At 42.6% G+C, this 18,392-nt stretch overlaps 1 protein-coding gene across 5 annotated transcripts in view; it reads left to right on the plus strand.

Annotated features, from left to right (window-relative positions):
* LOC138676454 (long-chain fatty acid transport protein 2-like) overlaps window positions 1-15,880 on the plus strand; it is a 264,978-nt gene extending 249,098 nt beyond the window's left edge. For 4 of the 5 annotated variants that reach the window (XM_069765763.1, XM_069765767.1, XM_069765766.1 and 1 more), the window contains 2 exons: window positions 9,836-9,966; window positions 15,346-15,880. In XM_069765763.1, the coding sequence (XP_069621864.1) occupies window positions 9,836-9,966; window positions 15,346-15,522 (308 nt within the window). In that variant the 3' untranslated portion in view covers window positions 15,523-15,880. The remainder of the gene's footprint in view (window positions 1-9,835; window positions 9,967-15,345) is intronic. The other variant, XM_069765768.1, reaches the window with a different exon arrangement.
* Window positions 15,881-18,392: the final 2,512 nt, after the last annotated feature.

The following is an 18,392-nucleotide window of genomic DNA, read 5'->3' on the forward strand; positions in this document are numbered from 1 at the left end:
CGGGGTGCGTATAATCTTATACGAATAAAGCAAGGTGATGAGTGGAAAACCGCATTTAATACGCCTGAGGGCCATTTTGAGTATTTGGTAATGCCTTTTGGACTTTCTAATGCTCCTTCAGTCTTCCAGTCCTTTATGCACGATATTTTCCGTGAATATCTGGATAAATTTATGATTGTGTATTTGGATGATATTTTGGTTTTTTTCTGATGACTGGGAGTCTCATGTTCAGCAGGTCAGGAAGGTGTTTCAGGTCCTGCGGGCCAATTCCTTGTTTGTAAAAGGCTCAAAGTGTCTCTTTGGAGTCCAGAAGATTTCTTTCTTGGGGTATATTTTTTCCCCTTCTACTATTGAGATGGATCCCGTCAAGGTTCAGGCTATTTGTGACTGGACGCAGCCTACATCTCTTAAGAGTCTACAGAAGTTCTTGGGCTTTGCTAATTTCTATCGTCGTTTTATAACTAATTTTTCTAGTGTTGTTAAGCCTTTGACGGATTTGACTAAGAAGGGTGCTGATGTTGCTAATTGGTCTCCTGCGGCTGTGGAGGCCTTTCAGGAACTTAAGCGCCGGTTTTCTTCTGCTCCTGTGTTGCGTCAGCCAGATGTTTCGCTCCCTTTTCAGGTTGAGGTTGATGCTTCCGAGATTGGAGCGGGGGCGGTTTTGTCACAGAGAAGCTCCGATGGCTCAGTGATGAAGCCATGCGCATTTTTTTCTAGAAAGTTTTCGCCGGCTGAGCGGAATTATGATGTTGGTAATCGGGAACTTTTGGCCATGAAGTGGGCATTTGAGGAGTGGCGTCATTGGCTAGAGGGTGCTAGACATCGTGTGGTGGTCTTGACTGATCACAAAAATTTGATTTACCTTGAGTCTGCCAGGCGTCTGAATCCTAGACAGGCTCGTTGGTCACTGTTTTTCTCTCGTTTCAATTTTGTGGTTTCATACCTGCCAGGTTCAAAGAATGTGAAGGCGGATGCTCTTTCTAGGAGTTTTGTGCCTGACTCCCTTGGAAATTCTGAGCCCTCTGGTATCCTTAGGGATGGGGTGATTTTGTCTGCTGTCTCCCCAGACTTGCGACGTGCTTTGCAGGAGTTTCAGGCGGGTAAACCTGATCGTTGTCCGCCTGAGAGACTGTTTGTTCCGGATAATTGGACCAGTAGAGTCATCTCCGAGGTCCATTCTTCTGCGTTGGCAGGTCATCCTGGAATATTTGGTACTAGAGACTTGGTGGCCAGGTCTTTTTGGTGGCCTTCCTTGTCGAGGGATGTGCGTTCTTTTGTGCAGTCTTGTGAGGTTTGCGCTCAGGCTAAGCCTTGCTGTTCTCGGGCCAGTGGATTGTTGTCACCTTTGCCTATCCCGAAGAGGCCTTGGACGCACATTTCCATGGACTTTATTTCGGATCTCCCTGTCTCTCAAAAAATGTCCGTCATCTGGGTTGTGTGTGATCGCTTTTCTAAAATGGTTCATCTGGTACCCTTGCCTAAGTTGCCTTCCTCCTCTGAGTTGGTCCCTCTGTTTTTTCAGAATGTGGTTCGTTTGCATGGGATTCCTGAGAACATCGTTTCTGACAGGGGATCCCAGTTTGTGTCTAGATTTTGGCGGACGTTCTGTGCTAAGATGGGCATTGATTTGTCCTTTTCGTCTGCATTCCATCCTCAGACGAATGGCCAGACTGAACGAACTAATCAGACCTTGGAAACTTATTTAAGGTGTTTTGTTTCTGCTGATCAGGATGACTGGGTTTCCTTTTTGCCGCTGGCCGAGTTTGCCCTTAATAATCGGGCTAGTTCTGCTACCTTGGTTTCTCCTTTCTTTTGTAATTCGGGGTTTCATCCTCGTTTTTCCTCTGGTCAGGTGGAACCTTCTGATTGTCCTGGAGTGGACATGGTGGTGGATAGGTTGCATCGGATTTGGAGTCATGTGGTGGACAATTTGAAGTTGTCCCAGGAGAAGGCTCAGCAGTTTGCTAATCGCCGTCGCCGCGTGGGTCCTCGACTTCTTGTTGGTGACTTGGTGTGGTTGTCTTCTCGTTTTGTTCCTATGAAGGTCTCTTCTCCTAAGTTCAAGCCTCGGTTCATCGGTCCCTATAGGATCTTGGAAATTCTTAACCCTGTGTCGTTTCGTTTGGATCTCCCGACATCGTTTGCTATTCATAATGTGTTCCATCGGTCGTTGTTGCGGAAGTATGAGGTACCTGTTGTTCCTTCCCTTGAGCCTCCTGCTCCAGTGCTGGTGGAGGGAGAATTGGAGTATGTTGTGGAGAAGATCTTGGATTCTCATGTTTCCAGACGGAAACTCCAGTATTTGGTCAAGTGGAAGGGTTATGGTCAGGAGGATAATTCTTGGGTGGTTGCCTCGGATGTTCATGCTGATGATTTGGTTCGCGCTTTTCATAGGGCTCATCCTGGTCGCCCTGGTGGTTCTCGTGAGGGTTCGGTGACCCCTCCTCAAGGGGGGGGTACTGTTGTGAGTTCTGTTTTTGGGCTCCCTCTGGTGGTTACTGATGGTACTGGGTGACTTGTCTTTCCTGGGTTTCTGGGTTCCACCTGTTCCATGAGCATATGGGAGTTTCCTATTTAACCTGGCTTTGCTGGCATTTCCTCGCCGGTTATCAATGTATCCAGTGTGTCTTGTTACCTCTGCTCCCTGCTCCTAGAACCTTCTGGACAAGCTAAGTTTGGATTTTCCTGTTTTGTGTTTTGCTTAATTTGGGTTTTAGTCCAGCCTGCAGATATGTGATTCTCTGCTGCTGGTTGCTCTAGTGGGCTGAAATTGCTTTTCATGTACCATGAGTTGGCACATGAGTTCAAGTAATTTCAGGATGGTTTTTTGAAGGGTTTTTCGCTGACCGCGCAGTTCACTTTTGTATCCTCTGCTATCTAGCTTTAGCGGGCCTCATTTTGCTGAAACTGTTTTCATACTACGTATGTGCTTTCCTCTCATTTCACCGTCATTATATGTGGGGGGCTGCTATTTGCTGTGGGGTATTTCTCTGGAGGCATGAGAGGTCTGTGTTTCTTCTGATAGGGGAAGTTAGATCTTCGGCTGGAGCGAGACGTCTAGGATCATCGTAGGCACGTTCCCCGGCTACTTTTATTTGTGTGTTAGGTTTAGGGTCGCGGTCAGCTCAGGTTCCATCGCCCTAGAGCTTGTTGGTATCTGTGCTTGTCATTTTTGTGATCCCCTGCCATTGGGATCATGACAGGTGCCTGGAAGTGACGTGTACAGGTCATTGACGTTATCGGGAATTTCCCTGTGACCCACACCCCCACAGGAGGTGCCTGGAGGTGATGCAACTTCCGGCACTCGTCCTCTGACAAATGCACCGCACCTAATCAATAGTACTTACACCTGGTAGAGGTACATTTAAGGGGCATTGGGGACACCTTACTCACTATGGCCCCCTGAGGAAGCCTACGGGAAACGCACGATGGGGCTATACTCGTGGTCTCACAAATAGGAAAATGGCTAAGCGCTCCTTACTGATGGGTGTATTTAGCCATTAGTAATACTGGCAGTGTGATTTAGGGTTTAATTTCTTACAATGTGACCTTATCCACATGTGTATTCACTTATTAAACCGATCTTTACTATTATGTTGCACGGTCACTTTATGTAGAATTGTAATTCAATTTACGCTCTCAGTACCCTAAACCATATTTGGGATACTCGCGCTTTACCTCTTTTTGGTACCCGCTATCTTATTTGAATTACTTTGTTCCTTGATACATTTTTTATATTAATTGCTGCCTTGTATGTCTAATCCTGAATAAAACATTTTTTTAGATTTCATCTTGGACTATATACTCCAATTCTTGTGTATGCATCCTATATAGGATTATCCAGATACTTGTTGTTTTTGTCGGCCCTGTTATGGAGGCATAGGACCATTCTTTTTTCCAATTGATTGGATTATTATTACAGTATGCCTGTTTTAATGATATTGTATTATGTACAACATTGATAGTCTCTTTCAAGATGTATAAGCTGTCCATGCCATAGACACTAGTGCAACCTCATACGATTAGATATATACTGTACATATACACCAAAAAGAGAATATATGAGGTGCATCCACTCAAGATTATAAAACCTACAGATACGATGCACGGCTACAACATATGTTTTAGAACAAATAATTTTATTGTATCATAAAAACATAACAAAATACATAATATAGGGGAGAGGACAAAACAAATGGAAATGAAATACGGGGTGTCACGGAGTTATAAAAATGCCTTATTATACATAGTGCCACACAACTAGGGTAATTCCAATAGTTAAACTATATAAATATATATCAAATATGCAAATATATATATAGAATATACTGTATTTTTCGGACTATAAGACGCACCGGACCATAAGACGCACCCCAAATTTGGGGTGAAAATTGCAGAAAAAAGATTTTTTATAAGATGGGGGTCCGTCTTATTGTCCGAATTTACAGTATCTTACCTGAGGGATGGCGGTGGCAGAGCAGGGTCACAGGAGGCAAGGTGTCGGCAGAGGTGGGGTGATGCTGGGATGAGGAGGTGCTGGGATGAGAAGGTGCTGGGATGAGGAGGTGCTGGGATGAGAAGGTGCTGGGATCAGGAGGTGCTGGGATGAGAAGGTGCTGGGATCAGGAGGTGCTGGGATCAGGAGGTGCTGGAATCAGGAGGTGCTGGGGTCAGGAGGTGCTGGGATCAGGAGGTGCTGGGATCAGGAGGTGCAGTGAGAGGTATGGCGTGAGAGGGGTCCCTGGCTTACCATGCAGGCTTACCTTGGTGGCAGAGGTGCGGTGGCAGAGGTCCGGTGGCAGAGGTGCGGTGGCGGGGGTGTGGCGGCAGAGGAGGCGCAGTAAGCGGGGTCCCTTTCCCCAGTATGGTGATGCAGCAGGCCCGGTATGCAGCAGAGCCGGGTGAATCCTCTAGTTATCGGTGGGCGCGGCCATCTTCCTGAGGCCGCGCGTGTGCAGATGAAGCGCTCTGCTCCCGGGGCTTCAGGAAAATGGCCGCGGGAGGCCGCGCGTGCGCAGATGGAGATCGCGGTGGCCATTTTCCTGAAGCCCCGGGAAGCAGAGCGCTCCATCTGCGCACGCGCGGCCTCCGGAAAATGGCCGCCACCACCGATAACAAGAGGATTCACCCGGCTCTGCTGCATACCGGGCCTGCTGCATCACCATACCGGGGAAAGGGACCCCGCTTACTGCGCCTCCTCTGCCGCCACACCCCCGCCACCGCACCTCTGCCACCGGACCTCTGCCACCGCACCTCTGCCGCCACGGTAAGACTGCATTGTGACTATTAGACGCACCCCCCATTTTCCCCCCTTTTTTGGGGGGGAAAAAGTGCGTCTTTTAGTCCGAAAAATACGGTAATATCTAAGGTGATAGTTATTGACTATAAAATCCACATAGTATAAAACACTATATGGCACTATGACACTTTGTTTCTATAGGACCAGGCACTTATACTGGTAATATATGCACATATTGTAGTGACTCTACAAGCACTACTTTGTAATCCTTATCTGCACTATGACACTTTATCTTTATATGACTACGTTGTACTATATTGAATAAATGTGCATTTATTAGATACTATTGACTTATAATATCCACTCTATACTATATTTACTTGGCACTTTATTGCAATATACTATTCCCCTATTTTATATTATGTGGATTTTATAGTCAATAACTATCACCATATGTATTATATTCTATACGTAGGTTCAGGAGATCATACTATATAGGTACCATACATCAGCTATACTGTATACATTTTTATTGTCCACATAACTATTATTATTTTTTATATTTGCATATTTGATATATATTTATATAGTTTAACTATTGGAATTACTCTAGTTGTGTGGCACTATGTATAATAAGGCATTTTTATAACTCCGTGACATCCCGTATTTCATTTTCATCTATTTTGTCCTCTCCCTTATATTATGTATTTTGTTATGTTTTTATGATACAATAAAATTATTTGTTCTAATACATATGTTGTAGCCGTGCCTCATACCATTAGAGATGCAGGCTCTTGAACTGTGCGATGATATCAAACTTAATGGTTACTTTCCTCTTTGAGCCCACAGGTACATCGTCCGTTGTTTCCATAAAGAATTTCACATTTTTATTCATCTCACCACAAATCAGTTTTCCATTTTGTCGCAGTCATTTTAGATTATAGCAGCATTTCTGGATTGGGTTGATATATGTCTTCTTTATTGCATGATAGAGCGTTAACTTGTATTTGTGGATTGCGCAGTGAACTGTGTTCACAGATCAATGATATCTGAAAGTATTCCTGAGTTAAGGAACATTTTTGTTAAACTGTTCCACGCTTATTACACTCAGTTCTTCACAAATTGGTGAACCTCTGACCATCTTTGCTTCTAAGAGGCTCTGCTTCTCTAATGTGCTCTTTTTATACAGTTATGCTTCTTAGGCTACTTTCACACTAGCGTTACCTGCAAACCGTCACAAAAACGTCTTTTTGCCAAAAAAACGGATGCGTCAAAAAAGTGCAAAATGTATGCAACGCATACAGCATTTCGACGGATCCGTCTATTTGGGGATGTCTGGCCAATTAGCTAAAAAATCCTGTTTCTGAGCATGCTCAGTAGAAAAAAACGTATTGCAGCGCTGCATTGTGTCGTACGACGTGTCTCGATGCATCCGTCGCTCATAGACTTTCATTGTAGCCAAAGACGCATGCCGATGGATGCGCCGAGACACGTTTTTTTGTCGGAGCCAAAAAACGTTGCAATCTACGTTTTTCCAGACGACGTGTCGCCCAATTTCGATGCATCCGTCGAAAGACGTATACCGACGTATGCAAATCCGTCGCAATGCGTCGCCAATACAAGTCTATGGGGAAAAAACGCATCCAGCAAAATATTTTGCTGGATGCGTTTTTTCTGCAAAACGACGCATTTTAACGTATTGCAGTTAACGCTAGTGTGAAAGTAGCCTTAGACTACATTCATGTGACACATTCTAATGCTGTCTATTTTTTTTCAAATGTTGAAACTGAGCGATAGAGTTTAATTGAACCATAAACACATTGGTTTTAAAAATGAATTTGCATCTTCTGTCCAGGAAACTCGGAGCACTTTTTTTTGCATATTAGACTCAGTCCAGGTTTGGACTGGCCCATAGGGTAACAGGTGAATCCTCTGGTGGGCCCGTGAGCAGATCTGGACTCCCAACCTCACTCTATGGGCAATACTTGGCATAATTCACTTGATTTACTACAGTGGGGCAAAAAAGTATTTAGTCAGTCAGCAATAGTGCAAGTTCCACCACTTAAAAAGATGATAGGCGTCTGTAATTTACATCATAGGTAGACCTCAACTATGGGAGACAAACTGAGAAAAAAAAATCCAGAAAATCACATTGTCTGTTTTTTTATCATTTTTTTTGCATATTATGGTGGAAAATAATTATTTGGTCAGAAACAAACAATCAAGATTTCTGGCTCTCACAGACCTGTAACTTCTTCTTTAAGAGTCTCCTCTGTCCTCCACTCATTACCTGTAGTAATGGCACCTGTTTAAACTTGTTATCAGTATAAAAAGACATCTGTGCACACCCTCAAACAGTCTGACTCCAAACTCCACTATGGTGAAGACCAAAGAGCTGTCAAAGGACACCAGAAACAAAATTGTAGCCCTGCACCAGGCTGGGAAGACTGAAGCTGCAATAGCCAACCAGCTTGGAGTGAAGAAATCAACAGTGGGAGCAATAATTAGAAAATGGAAGACATACAAGACCACTGATAATCTCCCTCGATCTGGAGCTCCACGCAAAATCCCACCCCGTGGGGTCAGAATGATCACAAGAACGGTGAGCAAAAATCCCAGAACCACGCGGGGGGACCTAGTGAATGAACTGCAGAGAGCTGGGACCAATGTAAAAAGGCCTACCATAAGTAACACACTACGCCACCATGGACTCAGATCCTGCAGTGCCAGACGTGTCCCACTGCTTAAGCCAGTACATGCCTGGGCCCATCTGAAGTTTGCTAGAGAGCATTTGGATGATCCAGAGGAGTTTTGGGAGAATGTCCTATGGTCTGATGAAACCAAACTGGAACTGTTTGGTAGAAACACAACTTGTCGTGTTTGGAGGAAAAAGAATACTAAGTTGCATCCATCAAACACCATACCTACTGTAAATCATGGTGGTGGAAACATCATGCTTTGGGGCTTTTTCTCTGCAAAGGGGCCAGGACGACTGATCCGGGTACATGAAAGAATGAATGGGGCCATGTATCGTGAGATTTTGAGTGCAAACCTCCTTCCATCAGCAAGGGCATTGAAGATGAAACGTGGTTGGGTCTTTCAACATGACAATGATCCAAAGCACACCACCAGGGTAACGAAGGAGTGGCTTCGTAAGAAGCATTTCAAGGTCCTGGAGTGGCCTAGCCAGTCTCCAGATCTCAACCCTATAGAAAACCTTTGGAGGGAGTTGAAAGTCCGTGTTGCCAAGCGAAAAGCCAAAAACATCACTGCTCTAGAGGAGATCTGCATGGAGGAATGGGCCAACATAACAACAACAGTGTGTGGCAACCTTGTGAAGACTTACAGAAAACGTTTGACCTCTGTCATTGCCAACAAAGGATATATTACAAAGTATTGAGATGAAATTTTGTTTCTGACCAAATACTTATTTTCCACCATAATATGCAAATAAAATGTTAAAAAAACAGATAATGTGATTTTCTGAATTTTTTTTTCTCAGTTTGTCTCCCATAGTTGAGGTCTACCTATGATGTAAATTACAGACGCCTCTCATCTTTTTAAGTGGTGGAACTTGCACTATTGCTGACTGACTAAATACTTTTTTGCCCCAATGTATGTACAGAAAAACTGCATCTCATCATTCATTAATTACACTGCCCGGTTTATTATTATATAGAAATATAGGTAAATTTGTGAATGAGGGTAGTGTAATATTTGTATTCGAGTGAAAAATGCCCCCCCTCCCCCCACCTCCCAAAGTCAATGTTACTGGTGGGCCCTTGGCATCCCAGTCCAACACTGACTCAGCCATTAAAGTATATGGTGATAAATGAGATACTGGTAAAACTAGGAAGACATACTTTGTACTTCAGAGTTCTTTCCTAGATTCATTTGTTTTTAACTGATCCATTGTGAAGAGTCAATGGATAATAAAGTTCAGTCTACCTGATTCAGTGAAAAGTATGGCTGAAAGAAGCTGATATATCTAGGATAACACATGAAAAAAATTGGTCTGTTTTTCTCGTATGTGAGACTCACACAGATGTGTGAATCTAGTTTTAGTTGAAAACTAACTCTACAGCTATATTTCATTAGTATCTCTTACTTTTCCTGCTTTTTGTTAACCCTGTCCCAACTTTTTTGAGATGTGTTACAGCCACGAATTTCTAAACAAGTTAAGTTTTTTTTAAATAAAATGGAAAATTTCTATTTTTTACCTTCTCATCTATATTTTACGTTCTGTTGTGATAAAATATGGCTATAAAAGATTTTAAAATCTTTGCATTCTTGTTTTTTTTTACAATTTACACAGGGTTCCAACTTTTTGGGGAATTTGAGTTGTAAGACAACTCTTTTGTAATGCAAGATGTGTTTTCCATATCTAGATTTTCCTCCAAAGCTTTTTTTAAGTAATAAATCTTGTGATTTATAATTATCACCCACAGATGGCAGCAGCTTTAGACATTTACCTGGCTATTGTGTTTAATGGATTACGTAGCAATGATAACGCATTCTTCCACATTGTTCACATCCTTACAAGACTCCGAGGCAGTGTGGATATAAATGTTTATGCTAACATTCCTCCTCTTCTAGATCATGAAGGTAGAATTGGAATGGTTTCCATTAAGCTTAAAGAAGGAAAAATGTTTGATGGGGATGCAATGTTTTCTCATGTTACCAAATATTTACCCAATTATGCTAGACCTCGGTTTTTAAGAATACAGGTAAGACCATCTTAAAAGTGAATCACTCCTTTAAAGTAGAATTATCAGCTCTTTTAATTTATTTATTTTAGTAATTACTTGCAAGAGCATCTCAAAACTCTACATTTTGTTGCTCCTCTATTATTTCTCCTGGATATGTATTAGTAAATTGACATCAAATTACCATTCACATCGTCAAAAGAATATGACAAACAGATGAGTCTGGCAATTTCTATTCTATGCCAACAGTATCAGACGATGTAGGGACACTCAATTTATATTGGTAATGGGTAACAACCAATTAATGACCAAGCTCGAGAAAATTTACAGAAACATAATACTACCACTTTACAAAGAGCTGATGCTGAAATATTCAGTTCAGTTTTAGGCATCAGCAGGCCTGTATTTAGAGTTTATGCTGCCTTAGGCACTTTTCGTGCTGCCTCCCCCATTGGTGAGTATGACTAATGCAGATACTGTCGGCAGTGACTTAGGCTACTTTGACATCAGCGATTTTTGCCATTTGCAGCAGATCCAGCAGTTTTTCTGCATCTGCCACTTAATGGATCACTTGCGGAAACACTGTGTTGGGCCTCATTCGTTCAATATGGGACTTGTGGACATGTGCGGCACTTGCCACGATCCGGCTAGCAGTGTTTTTTTGTCTCACCACAAGTGCAAAACTGCAAGTGCTGCACATGTCCGCAAGTAGCCATCACTACCTGTCCCTGCACCTTGCTAGCTCATCCCTAACCATCCCTCTCTGACCTAAAACTGCACTATAAAGCTTTAGAAAAACAATTTTTTAACTTACATATTTATTTGATAATGAGGGCTCCAGGCTACGGCGTAGACTGGGATGGGCAGTCTCCGGGTCTCCAATCTCTCCCCCTCACTGCTCTTATCACGCCCCGCTGGGTGTCATCATTCCTTCTTTTCTCACCCCCTATGTTGAAATTCCCGCCTCCTTCTCATAGTATGACGCGCAGCCGGATATCAGTTCCAGTCCGGTGCATTATGGGGGCTTATCTGGTGTACGGGCCAGCTTCAATATGAGCACTGCGCATGCACCTGGACCCAGACCGTACAGCCCATACACCCGCAGGGGTTTGTTAGGGGCAGCTGGAGAATCCTGCAGCCTGGGGTTCACAGACTCCAGAGACACCAGCAGCTTTAAAAATGTTTAATCTTTCTAATGGTATTTTACCAGCAGCGCTCTTATTCTGATAAATTTGTATGGCAAAACTGAGTATAGCTAGGAGAGTCTCCCTTATTATTAAAATATAACTTTTAATACAACGCTAAAATCATGGACAAAAAAGACACAAAGAAAACCACGTGTATAAAGTGCTCGTGCATACCAGTGCTCAAGATAAAAAATGGTTTGGTCTCACCATTGTAGTAGACATATTTTCATAGAGGGTCCATTTTTTCATAAGAAGGGGAGGGATAGGACAGAAATAATTCTCTGACTCCCTGTTGTGCCGCTGTCTCCTGACACTGTGGGAATTGCGGCTCTCTGACCGGCGGAGAGGATTTCCCCGCCGATCAGAAGCGGTGTTTGCTGCGTTGTCATGCATATGACAGCATGTCAAACGCTGTAATGTCGGGCCCCCAAGTGAATGGGGGGTCCGCTGCTGGATGACAGGCTGCATGAACACATCATACAGCTTGCCATCTAGAGATAGAGCCGAGTGACGTTACATCCGGCTGTCCTTGACTTTTCTGCAGCAAATACGCTGCAAGAAAAGTCAACCTGCATATTTGCAGCATTTTTTTACCATCCATTCAAGTCAATGGATGAAAAATGCTGAAAGAAGTGGAAGCTCTATGCCAAAAAAAAACACAAAAATACTGATCAAACAAAACTCCAATGTGTGTGCATGAGATTTCTGAAATCTCATAGGCTTTGCTGGTATTGTAAAAAGCAGCTGAAAATTAGCATAAAAAGCAGCAAAAACGCCCTGTGTGAACTTACCCTAAAGCTGGCGGGGGAGGGGGAGCCAGCAGCTGTAGCACAGTGACAGCTGCAGCCGCTGGCTTCCAGAAGACATCAGCAAAACACGGCAGAGGTTCTTACCTGCCTAGGCCTCCAAACAAATGCACTAACAGGATGCAGTGGACCCATGTGGTAAAATAGAAACACAGGTGCAGCATAACCGATGACGCAGCCACTCACCAGCTACCAAATTAATGGAGGGGGTGGCTGCTTGGCACATAGCTGCACATAAAAACTTGTATGTGGCGCTGTTCACACAATGGAGATGCACAGCATCCAGGCAGGCCTAGTAGTGACACCCTTCTATTAGATCAGGCGGGCCTGCCCAGCGCTATCCAAATGCACCCCATGTGCACAGACACCACAGTTTACAAGCAGAAAATGGGCCCAACTGCACCCCGAAAAAAAGTGCAAAAAACACATAAAAAAAAAATATTATGTGAGGTATTGGTTTATATTCTGGCCAAAATACGCAAGCTCATAACCCACGTCAAGGGTCCTCACGCTTATGAGTCCTATCTCTAAACAGCAAAAGCACAAAAAGAGGATTCAGAGATCCTCCAAAAATTAGAAAAAACAGCAGCAAAACACGGCAGAGGTTCTTACCTGCCTAGGCCTCCAAACAAATGCACTAACAGTGTTTCTATTTTACCACATGGGTCCACTGCATCCTGTTAGTGCATTTGTTTGGAGGCCTAGGCAGGTAAGAACCTCTGCCGTGTTTTGCTGCTGTTTTTTCTAATTTTTGGAGGATCTCTGAATCCTCTTTTTGTGCTTTTGCTGTTTAGAGATAGGACTCATAAGCGTGAGGACCCTTGACGTGGGTTATGAGCTTGCGTATTTTGGCCAGAATATAAACCAATACCTCACATAATATTTTTTTTTTTATGTGTTTTTTGCACTTTTTTTCGGGGTGCAGTTGGGCCCATTTTCTGCTTGTAAACTGTGGTGTCTGTGCACATGGGGTGCATTTGGATAGCGCTGGGCAGGCCCGCCTGATCTAATAGAAGGGTGTCACTACTAGGCCTGCCTGGATGCTGTGCATCTCCATTGTGTGAACAGCACCACATACAAGTTTTTATGTGCAGCTATGTGCCAAGCAGCCACCCCCTCCATTAATTTGGTAGCTGGTGAGTGGCTGCGTCATCGGTTATGCTGCACCTGTGTTTCTATTTTACCACATGGGTCCACTGCATCCTGTTAGTGCATTTGTTTGGAGGCCTAGGCAGGTAAGAACCTCTGCCGTGTTTTGCTGCTGTTTTTTCTAATTTTTGGAGGATCTCTGAATCCTTTTTTTGTGCTTTTGCTGCTTCCAGAAGACATCAATACTCACCCTCCATCGCTGCATCTCTGACCCTGCATCTCTGTCCCAGTGCCGGCAGCTCTTCCTGTGCTCAGCGGTCAGGTGGTACCACTCATTAAGGTAATGGATATGTACGCATCTCCAACTCCATAGGCATGGAGCACATATGCAAGATGGCTCAGTGGTTAGTCCTGCAGCACCTTCCATTCAGCACTTTTTCCATCCATTTCAACTTTTTCACTACCCCCAGACCTTCTTGTAGGGTCTGCTGGAAAAATGCTCGGATTTCCCATTGACTCCCATTATACTCTTTACTCAAAACCAGCATGCGAGCATTAGGAATTGCTAGTTTTGAGTAACGAGCATCCCAGGAATTTTAGTGCTTACTCATCTCTAGTCAGGAATTACAATTTTTGTAGTCTTAGGGATTCCCCCCTTGGTTCTGAGTTCCTATAATAGCAGTACATAGCCTTTTGTGCAGTGTCAATCATGTGAATGGCACTCTTGATTAGAGATGAGTGAATTTGTTCAGGTCCCTGTTTATTTGGCAAGCTATAGCGCTTACTGAATAAGCTACAGTGGGAACCCGGATACATGGAGTGCTCCGTCTGATCAGCTGTTCGGCGCGGCAGCCTGCGTGTTGCGCTCTCCATGCATGTGTTGTGACTGACACACAGCCGCAACACATGCAGCTGCAGAGCCGAACAGCTGATCAGCCGAAGCACTCCATGTATCATGGTTCCCGCTGTTGCTTGTTTGGTAAGCGCTATAGCTTGCCGAATAAGCAGGGGGACCCAAGCAAATTCGCTCATCTCTACTCTTGATATAATGTTAATTTACTGATGTTATTTTTTCCTTACATCCCACTCAAAAGACAAAAGGTTGATTTTCCAGAAGAGGCAGGCTATAAGAACTATTAAAATCTCTGAAACCGTAGATGGTTTCAAAAATTGTTTAGATGCTTTTCTTTAGAAGATAATTACATTATTAGGCTGCCGTCACACTAGCAGTATTCGGTCAGTATTTTACATCAGTATTTGTAAGCCAAAATCAGGAGTGGGTGATAAATGCAGAAGTGGTGCATATGTTCCTACTATACTTTTCCTCTGATTGTTCCACTCCTGGTTTTGGCCTACAAATACTGATGTAAAATACTGACCAAATACTGATAGTGTGACGGCAGCCTTAATATTTATTATTTTTAGAGCAGCATTGATTCCATGGTGCTGTACATTAGAAGGGGTTACATACAAGATACAAATATAAAATAAGGTGAAAAAACACACACTTACAGACTGGTACAGAAAGAGGGCCCTGCCCTTGCAGGCTTACGGTCTACAGGATAATTGCGAAGGAGACAGTAACATTTTGAATGTTCATTCCATCATTTGACACTCGGGATCAGAATCGAAAATGTGCTCTTTTAGGGCAGACTGGATCATACATTAGGGTCGTACCTACGCTCCATATCCTTTCACATTTCTTATTTGAATTTCAATGGACATGGGTCTTTTTTCAACCAAACTATGTAACTACGAAGTTAGATGTGCAACATGTTTGGAAGTAGCGTTGTGGATACACTTCCAGGAGGAATACCAGAGGAGTCGCACAATGCAGCATGCTTATAATAGCCTTTTTTTAAGTAATCTAAATATGTAGTAAAAAGAAACAGAACAGAAAAATGTTCCTTTTCAGTTTAGAACAATTATCTCTGTTAGTGGCACTAGTGAGACTGGTGGGGATATTTTTGGCTTAGGTCTGCACCAGTAAGAGGTCCCATCATGATACTGATATGAGCCTTACACCTATTGGAATTTTGCTCAGTTTTAAGGTTTTAAATTTGTATGAAATATGGAACCCAAATGAAAAAATTCTATAATGTCATAAGAAGGCTCATTTTGGAATAGATTCATGGAATAGATTTTTTCTAATCTTCTATTATAAGCAGTGATATAAGGTAAAAATCACAAAAGCTTGTCTTTAAGAAAAGGATTGTAAAAATACTGTAATCTTATAATAACTTATTATATAGAATCTATTCAGTGAATGTGGCACTGCTGTTTTGTAACTATACGTTTCACTTTGTTTAACCCTACAGGATGCCTTGCCAGTCAATAGCACATACAAGCAATATAAAATGGGACTGGTCAATGATGGTTTCAATCTGTCCTGTATTAAAGATCCGCTATATATCTTGGATGATACCGATAGAACCTACAGACCACTGGATCTCAAGATTTACAATGATATTTTAGGACAAAAAATTAAACTTTAGAATGATGAAAGCGATTTCTAAAATTGTTAGTATGCACTATAGAGAAAGATTTAAGCCCTGGATCCTCAATATAAGGGTTTTATATTTCAGTCTTGAAGATGCTCCAAATTCAGACATGCACCACTTAATGAATTTGAAGTATCTTTCAAATGCTGTGCACCACCACAGCATGGGACTGGAGTATAATTCTGCCATAATATACACCATGATATGTACTTCCTCCCTCCACCAACTTAAACAAATTGGCAACAATTTAAGGTATTATCCAATTTTTTGCTAAAAAAAAATCTGAATTCTCAAAGGGTGTGTGCCGTACACCAGAGGTCCCCAACTCCAGTCCTCAAGGCCCACCAACAGGTCATGTTTTCAGGATTTCCTTTGCATTGCACAGGTGATGCAATTATTACCTGGGCAAAACTAAGGAAATCCTGAAAACATGACATATTGGTGGGCCTTGAGGACTGGAGTTGGGGACCTCTGCCGTACACCATGAGGATTCCCCAGTGCCTATGGCAAAACCAGGTGGTCATGTGACTACAAGTAGGCGATTTGTACATTTCCAGCCACATTCTGACTAAGCATGCTCGTTCTTGGCCAATACCATTGAATTAAACAAGGCTATGCATGTCTCGTTGTGGCCACATGCATATGGAATATTTGAAGTTATGTGACCACCTAGTCTCTCCGCAGACATCGGAGAATCCAGTCAGTGTTTGCGTGCTGGGAGGATTAAGAATTCTGTAGTCACATAGTGTGACTGCAGACTTTTACCAAAAGACTGGATGGCCCCTTTAAATGGTTTAAGGCTAGTTTCACACTAGCATTTTGCTGAGCTGCGGAGGGCTGCGGAATTCCTCTGTGAAGCCCCGCCCACGGCTGCACCTCCGCTGCTCAGCTCCGCCCACTTCCACATGCTGCCTGCGTACCTATCTTTAACATTAGGTACGCAGGTCATGCGGATGTATGCAGATGCCTCCGCATGCATTGTTTTGACCTGCAGAGAAAAAAAGAAATTCCAACCAGCTGCATTTTACGTGGGTCGCTGCATCGTCAAAACAGCGCATGCGGAGGCATCCGCATACATCCGCACAACCTGTGTACCTAATGTTAAAGATAGATATAAAGAAACACAGCAGCACATGTATATGAATCTAGGCCATGTGAAAACACAGACAAATATTCGATATGAATCATACTACTCAAAAATATTTTTTCATAAACATTCTCTTTGTTTAATGTTAAAGATAGGTACCAGGCCGCATGAGGAAGTGGGCGGAGCTGAGCGGCCATGGGCTGGGCTTCACGGCGGAGCTCAGCAAGCCCTCCGCAGCTCAGCAAAATGCTAGTGTGAAACTAGCCTTACTCTAGAACACTGGCAAAAAACACTTAGTTTTTCAAATATTAAAGGGTTGTTCTCATCTTAGCCTTTTGAGGCTGAGACAAGAGTAACTCCATCTAGGTACCAACCACAGATGGAGGCTACAGAAAAATCCAAATGTGGATGAGCGATGCTGTTTACATGACTCTGAGTTGTTCTAGAATTTCAGAAACAACATAGGTCTCTGCACTACACTGGTTTTGTACCTCCAATTCATTTTATAAAGGCAGCATGGTGGCTCAGTGGTTAGCACTGCTGCTTTGCAGTGCAGTGGTCTTGGGTTCAAAAGAGTTTGTTTGCTCTTCCCATATTTGTGTGGATTTCCTCTGAGTACTCCATTTTCCTACTACACTCCATAGACATTCTGATAGGGAAGGTACTGTGAGCCTTTATGTTGAACGTGATGAAAATGTCTGTAAGCGATGCAGAATATGTTGCCATTACATAAGCAAGCACGATAAATGTTTTGTTTCTGTAGCCCTAGCTCAGGTGGTCAACTCCTTTCCCATTTCAGCTGTGAAACTAACAAATTGTAAAAATGTTCTTCACACAGTAGTGTAAAAAAAAAAAGATAATAGTTGGGTTGTAATTTAAAAATCAGTGATAATACTGCTTGCTTTGGGAACTTGGAATTCAAATTATTTCCAGGGGTATAATGCGAAAGTGCTTGTATTAACCAAATGTCATGGTAAACATTAAAATTTACATAAAAACTACTTAAACCTCTGCTGGCTATTGTTTTAATCTATTAATTACAGGTAAAAAAAATAAGCTGTAGAAGAAACAAAATGTATTAAAAAAGCAGGTAACAATATTATACAAATCACTTTTTTAATTAAGATGACTGAAAACAATATACTAAAAACGTAAAATACAAAGGTCACAATAAAATATGTATTATAAAAAAAAGATGGAGGGATGTGCCATGATTGGAACTTACAATACTAGGTCATTCAATTTATTAATAAAAGCAGATGTAAAAGTGCACTGCACATGCAAATTGGTATAAATTTGCATATGCAGTGATAAGAAGAAAAATTTTAGTAGATATAAATATAAATGTCTAGTGATTAGTGATGAGCGAGTATAGTCGTTGCTCGGGTTTTCCAGAGCACGCTCGGGTGATCTCCGAGTATTTATGACTGCTCGGAGATTTAATTTTCCTTGCTTTAGTTAGATGATTTGCGGTTACTAGACAGCTTGATTACATGAGGGAATTCCCTAGCAACCAGGCAAAACCCACATGTACTCAGCCTGGCTAGTAGCTCTAAATCATTCAGCTGTGGCGATGAAAACTAAATCTCCGAGCAGTCATAAATACTCGGAGACCACCCGAGCGTGCTTGAGCAAACCCGAGCAATGAGTTATACTCGCTCATCAGTAGTAGTGATCAATGAGCCATCATTGGTCACTAGATACTGTATGCATAATTATTAGTGATGAGCGAGCCTACTCGGCAATACTCGTCACTCGCCCGAGCATCGCTGTACTC

Source organism: Ranitomeya imitator, chromosome 4 (assembly GCF_032444005.1).
Source record: "Ranitomeya imitator isolate aRanImi1 chromosome 4, aRanImi1.pri, whole genome shotgun sequence".
NCBI lineage: Eukaryota > Metazoa > Chordata > Amphibia > Anura > Dendrobatidae > Ranitomeya > Ranitomeya imitator.